Source organism: Didymosphaeria variabile (genome assembly GCF_027946475.1).
Source record: "Didymosphaeria variabile strain IMI 356815 chromosome Unknown scaffold_1, whole genome shotgun sequence".
NCBI classification, from domain to species: Eukaryota; Fungi; Ascomycota; class Dothideomycetes; order Pleosporales; family Didymosphaeriaceae; genus Didymosphaeria; species Didymosphaeria variabile.
Window position 1 is genome coordinate 1512394 of NW_026611620.1, and position 9286 is coordinate 1521679.

The following is a 9286-nucleotide window of genomic DNA, read 5'->3' on the forward strand; positions in this document are numbered from 1 at the left end:
TACGATCTTCCATTCTTGTTTTACAAGGACAAACGTAAGGCTCGCAAGCGCATGATATAGCGCGCCTATTCTACCAGGGAAGTTGAAGGGGAGTGGGAAGCTGGTCCTTGGGCCCAAGAATTACGTCCGCGGTGCCGATATCCCTGATTTACATATTAGCGGCGTCAGAGTGTTTACGCAATAATGCTTACGCCGGCCCCCGAGGCGCCCAATACTGCCCGGTTTTCGAAATGTCGAAGGCTTCGATCCATTCGAGGAGTGATTCTGCAGCAACATCCGGTGTCACAGCTGAGCTATATTAGCTTTCTCAGTCGTCATGTTCTTGTGCGCAACCTACCTCCACCTTCATCCCAGAATTTGTCGAACCCCACGCCACGCGTCATCTCTGTTCGCATGAACCCTGGATGAACGACAGCTATCGCGACACTCCTATCTTTGAGATCTAGGCTGAGTAGTTTTGCGGACATGTTCAATGCGGTCTTGCTAGCATGGTGCCTCGACACAGTGAGCAGCTGTTCAAGAAAGGTAGGTATGGCTTACCCGTAATTGCCGCCGCCCTCCTTTTCGTGTCGCAGGGTAATGCTTCCACTCTCAGATGAAACGAAAATAACTTTAGATCCTTTGTTCAGTAGCATGTCGAAATCATTGGCGAGAGTGGTGATGAGGATGGTAGGACCAATGACGCAGGTGCGGTACATCTTCTCCTCTGCTTCAAATGACGGCTCCTTCAAGGACTCGGTGGCAAAGTATCCCGCGGTAACGATCACAATGTCGATATGAGAAATAGATTTTTCGTGCAAGAAGTTGAGTAGCTTCTTGCCAGCATCTGGAGAAGCGACGTCGATATCAGGAACGTAGGTAAGATTCTTTGCTACAAGATGAAGTCGTTAGTGATTAGCAAAATGAGAGAAAGGAAAGTGCAGATCAACAATACAATCAAGGAGACGAAATTGCATACTGCTAGGCGGAGGATCCGTTGTTCGTGCGGTTGCTAGGACGTGGTTATTCGGATCTGACTTGTAGAGGTTTGCTAGACTTGCACCCAAACCGCGAGTGGCGCCGACAATTAGAATGGTAGACATCGTGACAGTGATATGTGATTTGAGGTGTGAGAGTGTCGATGTTGCAAACGGGCTATCTTGTTGACCTTCAGGAAGGAGATGACGTAGGGGTGTTTGCGTGCTTGCATCACGTGGTGGCAGGTAATCTGACCAAGGGCGTGCCAAGAGGTGGCATGGCCTAACTAGTAATAGTAATTACAGCAAGGATTCGAGAAGTTTTCATGCCACCCTAAGCAACTAGCGCAGAGCTAGTGCGTACACAGCCTTCTTACTAGCGTATAATATTAGGAAAATCTAAAAATTAAGTTAGAATCGATTTAGAATTAATTAAAAAGAACTTAATTATTTCTAGCTTACTATAAGATATTTATAAAAAGTAAAATTATAGATTTAAAGGTATAGCTCTATTAAATCTAGAAAGGATAGCTAGTCCTAAATAGGTTAAGGTTAGTTCTTAGGTAAGACTTACTAAGGGGAGGAAGAAAGGGGTTCCTATTAATATAAAGGTATTTTATAAAGTATAATAAATTAATAAGGAGGCCTAAGTAAATCTAAATAATAGATTAAAACTTAGGTTAAATATAAGTATAAAGGTTTATCCTTATATTTCTATATAGGGATTTTACTTAGTTACTTAGGGGCCCTAAATAACTAAGTAGGTTACGTAATAGTTCTTAGCTATTTAGTTATTTAGAAACCCTAAGTAGCTAAATAAGTTACGTAACTACTATCTAAGTAACTTAGTATATCTTTATCTTATTATAACCCTAGTCTTTATATCTTCTATCTTTATAAGCACCTAAACTTCCCTACTATTACGGCTACTATACTATAACGGAATTATAGGACTTATATTAATAATAGTAGTAACTAATTAGATTATATAGAAGAAGAATATAATTATAGGTTAGATACTAAGTATAATATAGGTATATAAGGAAGTTACGTAATTAGATCTATAAATCTATAGAATAGAGCTATAGAGCCTAGATCTATAAAATCTATAGGTAGAGCCTATAGAGCTACTATTAGATAGTAGTATATAGAGATAATAGATTACTATAGGGTAAGCCTTTATTATTAATCTATAATATAGTTCTCTATATCTAGTTTTCTTATAGAAGATTACTATTAAGTCTTTAGTAATATATTCTTATAGTAGTAATTAATTAATATTTATACCCTATATAATCTATATAACCCTATACACTACTTATCTCTTACTAGAACCCTAATAGGGCTATAGCTAGTAATAGAGTCCTAGAGGCCCTATTATATTTTAATAATTATGTTTTAAGAGTCTCTATAGGTATATACCTAGATTACTAGTATTAATAATAGCTCCTATAGTAAACTAACTAATATTATTAGACCTAATAGACCTAGTCTAAATAAAGAAATAACTTAACTACCTTAATAAAGAAAATACTAGGGCTAAGGAAGCCTATAAGTAATTAGTTAAATAAGTTAGAGTTATATTAGAAGGAATAGGGGGAGAAGCTAATAATATAATAAAGAAATAGATCTAGTAGATAGAACTCTAAATAAGGAATAGACTACTAAAACTTATAGATCTAGAGAAGTTTAATAGTACTTAAACTAAACTTAGGGGATTCCTAGTCTTAATATTTCTTTACCTAGACCTAAATTAAGAATATCTTAAGGATAAAGACTAGAAGGTAGCCTATATAGCTACCTACTTTACTAGAAAAGTAATAGACTAGTTTAATAGTTACCTTATAAATTAGAGGATAAGCTAAGTTAATAACTAGAAAATAGAAACTAATCTTATTTTTATAAGCTATACTTACTTTAAGGAAAAACTATAGTTAATCTTTAGTAATATTAATATAGAATATATAGCTAAATAGAAACTTTTAAAACTCTAATAAACTAAAATAGTAGTAGCTTATATATTAGTATTTAAGTAGCTAGCTAATAAGGTCTTAGACTATAGAGAAAGGGCCCTAATATAAAGATTCTATAAGGGACTAAAATTAGATATTAGGTATAAAATAATTAGAATAGAGAAACTAATAACTCTATCTATAATAATTAAATAAGCTATCTAAGTAGACGACGAATTATTCCTATAGAAATAAAATAATAAGGGAGAAAGTAGATATAGTATAAATAGCTAAAACTATAAGACCTATAATTAAGGGGACCTAATAGTCTTAGATACTAATAAAGAAAAGGGATTAAGTTAGAATATAATAAAAAAAAAGTAATATAAAGAAGGTACCTACTTTAGCTATAATAAAAAAGGTTATATAGCTAGAAACTACCTAAGTAAAAGCTAGAATAAGTCTATAAAAGGTACTAGAGAGAAACTAAGGAAATAAGAAACCTTAAGGGATACTAAAAAGAAACTAGCTAGTAGTAAGAAATATAAGGCTACTTACTAGGCTAAGTATTTCTAAGATATATATATATTATATATAAAGATAAAAAGGATATAGGATACTAGCTAATAGGTAAAAAGTTAGTAGTAACCTAAAAAGGATAAATAATTCTATAGCTTAAGAAATAAAATACCTAAATCCTAGAATTCTTTAATATAAGCGACTTAAATAGTAAGTTAGATAATAAGGAATAGAAGAGTAGTTTAGATAAACTAGTTAATACCCTATTTTAGTTAACCCTCTAAGGGGAGGAACCCTTCTCCTTATTACTTATATAAGAAGCACCTATATCTTTTAGAAAGAATATCTATATTAGGGGAATAGAGTACTTCTAGCTAGAGGGACTAGCCCTTAAGGTAGCTAAGATAATTAGGTTAGCTAACTTTAGATAGTAAATTAAGGGAATACGCTTTTTCTATAGAAACTTATATAGGGAAATAATCTATAAAGTTTATAAGGGCTAAAAGATCTAGTTTCTAAGAAATACTAAGTTTACTAGCTTTAATAAGTAGGTTAAAAGAAATATAATTCTAGTAGTAGAGATACTAGATAGTTAAATCTAGGCTTAAATAGCTAATAAAATTAGGTAGATAGATAAAGTATATATACCCTAAATTATAATAAAATACTAGATTCTAATTAAGGAAGAACGTTTAGAGGATAAAATTAAACCTATAGAGAGAGATAACCCCTAAATACTAACTAAATATCTAGCGTATTATAAACTTTTATAGATATTATATATAGTAGATAACTATCTAATATACCTAGTACTAAAAAGGAAATACTACGCCTTCCTAATCTAAATAATAGATAATCCTTATAATAATCTTATCTAAAGGAATAAAGTATATAGATAGTATCTAGAAAAGAAGGTTAGTAGGTATCTAGTACTAGCTCTAGAATCCCTTCTACTATATAAGTATATTAAGGGATAACTATAGTATAAATGCCTAGAAAATAAGTGCCTAAAGTATATAGTAATAAAAATCTAGACTAAGTATTAGCTAAAGGGTAAGGAAGACCTTAGAGGAATATTTAGGCTATATATAATACTTAAGGGAGAATACTAAGGGAGACCTATCTAAGCTATAATTAATAGTAGAGCTACCTAGAACTTTATATTAAAGGACTTTATAGAGGAAGAAGGGCTCTACTATATAAATAAAAGAGAATAATAGACCCTATATAATATTAAGGGGCTACTATTTTAGAAGTAAATTAATATAGAAACTATACTAGGAACCTTCCTATTAGATAGATTAGTAATTAATAATTTTACTATAGATTTAGCTAAAATAGATAACTAATAGGATATAATCCTTAGAATACTATAGCTAAGGTAAGTTAATCTAATTATCTATTAGGGAACTAAAGGAATTAAGTACCCCTATTAGCTAGCCACTAGTAAAGAATAAATTCTAGGTATTCTAGAATAATACTAGAAGTTCGCAGACATCTTTAATAAACTAGAAGGTTACTTACTAGAACATATAGACTAGGATTATAAAATTAAGCTAAAAGAAGAAGAATAACCTATATAGGGACTAGTTTATAAAACTATAGAAAAGGAATTTAAGGTCACTAAATAATATATTAAAAATAACCTTAAATAAGGATATATTTAACCTTCTAAATCTTCTATAGCTTATAGAGTCACGTTCGTAGAGAAGAAAGATAACCCTAAACTATAGTTTTATATAGATTTTAGAAAAACTAATACTATAACTAAGAAAGATTAATACCTATTACCACTAATCTTAGACCTATAAGATTAGTTATAAGATATAAAGATTTTTATACGCTTAGATATTAAAAATACATACTACTAAATTAGAATAAAGGAAGGTAAGGAGTAGAAGATAGCCTTCTAAACTAAGCTAGGACTCTTTAAGTATAAGGTTATACCCTTTAGGCTTACTAACGCCCTAGTAGTATTCTAATAATAAATTAATACTATCTTAAGAGGGTGCCTAGGAGAATATATAATAGTATACCTAGATAATATACTAATCTATTTAATAAATAAATAATAATATAAAGGGCATGTTAAAAAAGTGCTTAAATAAATAAGTAAGGCTAAGCTCTACCTTAAGCTTAAGAAATATAAGTTCTATATAACCTAAACCATTTTCCTAGGGTTTATAGTTAAACTAGGGAAACTTAAAATTAAATAGACTAAACTATAGGAGGTCTCTAAGTAGGGAACCCCTAAATATATTAAAAATATTTAGTTCTTCCTAGGATTTTATAATTATTATAGGAAGTTTATCCTAGGGTAGACTAGGATTATAGAACTACTTATAAGGTTAACTAAAAAGAAAGTCCCTTTTAAGTAGATAGATAAGTACTAATAAGTAATAGATTAGCTAAAAGAAGAGTTTATAAAGGAACCTATTCTATAGATCTTTAACCTACGCTACCTAGTAATACTTAAAACTAATATATTAAATTTTACTATAGGAGCATACTTACTCTAGTAAGACCTAAAAATAGATAAAAAACACCTATATAGCTATTATTCCTAAAAAATAAAGGCTATAGAACTTAACTATAATATCTATAATAAGGAAATGTTAGTAATAGTTAAAGCCTTTAAGGAATAGAGAACGTATCTCTAAGGAGCTAAATATTAGATACCTATATTCTTAGATTATAAGAACCTAATAGGATTTATAACTAATAAAGCCCTTACCCCTAGATAAGTAAAATAGGCATAGACCTTATTAATATATAACTTTAAGATTATATATACTAGAGAAATAGAAAACCTTAGAGCTAATACCCTAAGTAGATAACTAAACCTCTAAGGAAAGGTAGAAGTATTAGGGGCCTTACTTAAGTTTAACACTAATAGTACTATTATATATAACGTATCTAAGCTTATAGTAATAATAGAAACATAAGCTAGTATATAGCTTAATTAGATCTAGAAGGAAACCGTAATTAATAAGGAAAGTATAAGCTACTTACTAGTAGGAATAAGGTATAAAGATAATATATATAAGGTCTTTAATAGAATCTTTATTCTAGTAAAAATCTAGAGAGAATTTATATAATAATTCTATAAGGTGCTAGCACATAGCTATTAAGGGATTAAATAAATACTAGAATAACTAATAAGGGACTACTACTTCCCTTAAGCCTAGTAAATAGTTATAGAAGTCCTTAGGGATTACGTAAACTACTATAGAAATAAACTAAATTAGTATATACTATATAGGCAATTATAACCTATAGAAGTACTAAATAGACTATAGGAAGTTATTATAATAGACTTTATAATAGGATTACCAAAGTTTAAGGACCTAGATAATAAGGTTAAATATAATAGTATAATAGTAGTTATTAATAAAATAACTAAGTACACATACTTCCTACTATATAAGGAAGTTAGTAAGGTAGAATATATAGTATTCTAGTTTACCTCTATAGTAATAGCACAGTATAGTACCCCTAATAAGATTATTACTAATAGAGATATACGCTTTATATCTAAGTTCTAGTAGACAGCATTCGCCCTTATAGGTATTAAGTATAGTATATCTATAGTATACTATCTATAAATAGATAGTTAGACTAAAAGAATAAACTAGATAGTAGAATAGTTTCTTAGGTATTACCTAAACTACTAATAAAATAACTAGGTAGGGTTACTCCCTATAGCATAGTTAGCCTATAATAGCTTATAATATAGCGCTACTAGAGTCTTACTATTCTTTATAAACTATAGATTTAACCTAGTAGCCTATTAAGTGCCTAGGATAATAAGATCCTAGAGCGTAAATAGAGAAGATTAAGTAAAAAAAATTATATAAATTTACACCTAACTCTAGTAAGATGCTATATTCCTATAAGGAAAGATAGGTAAATACTATAATTATAAGTATAAGCCTACGCCTACGCTAGAGAAGGGAGAGAAAGTCTAGCTACTATAAAAAAATATTACTAGTAAATAACTATTAAATAAACTAGACTATCTAAAAATTAGACTATATAAAGTCCTTAAATAGATTACCCTAGTTTTATTAAAACTATGCCTCCTAAATAATATAAAAATACACCTAGTATTCTACGTAGCCTTATTAGAAAAAGCACTATAAGACATAGAACCTATAGTTTATAAAGTAGATATATATAGAGAATAGTAAGAAGAATAGGAAGTAGTAAGTATTAATAGACACTAACTAGTAAATAGTTAGAACTACTATAAAGTTAAATAGCTAGGATATAATAGAAAGGGAAACCTATAGGATAATACCTAGGAGCTAGAAAGTAATCTTAACTACCCTAAGAAGTTAAAAGAATTTTAGTTAAACTAATCTCTTAAAGAAAGCCTAGAGATATTAAACTAAGAGTTAAACTACCTTATAGTAAATTATAAAGAATACTACTATTAGAGAAGGTATAAGTAATATCTTAAAAAACTACTTTACCCTCCTTAGAACTATTCTATAGACTAGTAGTCTTTAGCTCTACTTCTTCCTAATTTAGCTTAGCCTCTAGGAACGCTAACTAATAATCCTCCTACTTATTAAGAAGCTCCTTCTATTTCTATAACTATAATACCTTTGCTTAGGTAGTAGTAAGGGTATCTAGAATCTCCTTCTAAGCTTTCTTAGCCTTAATAAGTTTAGCTTAAATTTTAGCTTAGGAGCGACTAGTGTTATATACTATAAATAATTAGTATAGATAAAATAATAGTAGTAGATAATATACTCTTAGCCACTAAGATACTATTAATATTATAAGAACTATAGATATTTAAATAAATATAAGCTTTATAGGTAGAACGCCTAGGCGTATTATATAGAGAAAGCTTATATAGAATTTTTAACTAATTATAGTAAGAGTAAGGTATAGTAAGGAATCTATAATAACTAATTTTATTAGTAAGTGTAAGTTGTTTATTAGTTTTATAAGAAGGTATAGAGGGTAATAATAACCTAACTTATAATAGGGCTTACCTTACTAATATAGCACTACCCCTATAATAGATTAATCTTTAGGCTAAAGACTTAGAAAGGGGAGATAGTATTATAGCTACTATACTATAATAGAATTATAGGACTTATAATAATAATAGTAGTAACTAATTAGATTATATAGAAGAAGAATATAATTATAGGTTAGATACTAAGTATAATATAGGTATATAAGGAAGTTACGTAATTAGATCTATAGATCTATAGAATAGAGCTATAGAGCCTAGATCTATAGGATCTATAGGTAGAGCCTATAGAGCCATTATTAGATAGTAGTATATAGAGATAATAGATTACCACTAGGTAAGCCTTTATTATTAATCTATAATATAGTTCTCTATATCTAGTTTCCTTATAGAAGATTACTATTAAGTCTTTAGTAACATATTCTTATAGTAGTAATTAATTAACGTTTATACCTTATATAATCTATACTACCCTACACGCTACTTATCTCTCACAAGAACCCTAACAGGGCCATGGCTAGCAACAGAGTCCTAGAGGCCCCATTATAAAACTATAATTAATAAGGAAAGTATAAGCTACTTACTAGTAGAAATAAAGTATAAAGATAATATATATAAGGTCTTTAATAGAATCTTTATTCTAGTAAAAATCTAGAGAGAATTTATATAATAATTCTATAAGGTGCTAGTATACGGCTATTAAGGGATTAAGTAAATACTAGAATAACTAATAAGGAACTACTACTTCCCTTAAGCCTAGCAGATAGTTATAGAAGTCCTTAGGGATTATATAGACTACTATAGAAATAAACTAAATAGGTACGCACTATATAGGTAACTATAACCTATAGAAGTACTAAGTAGACTAT

General features: G+C 29.6%; 1 protein-coding gene across 1 annotated transcript; it reads right to left on the reverse strand.

The window, feature by feature from the left end:
* Positions 1 to 70: 70 nt before the first annotated feature.
* N0V89_000492 (uncharacterized protein) lies at positions 71 to 1082 on the reverse strand (the record flags this gene model as incomplete). Its single annotated transcript, XM_056209313.1, has 5 exons — positions 71 to 143; positions 192 to 288; positions 338 to 495; positions 541 to 871; positions 959 to 1082. 5 exons carry the CDS (start codon positions 1080 to 1082, stop codon positions 71 to 73), a joined length of 783 nt encoding a protein of 260 aa, XP_056076135.1.
* Positions 1083 to 9286: the final 8204 nt, after the last annotated feature.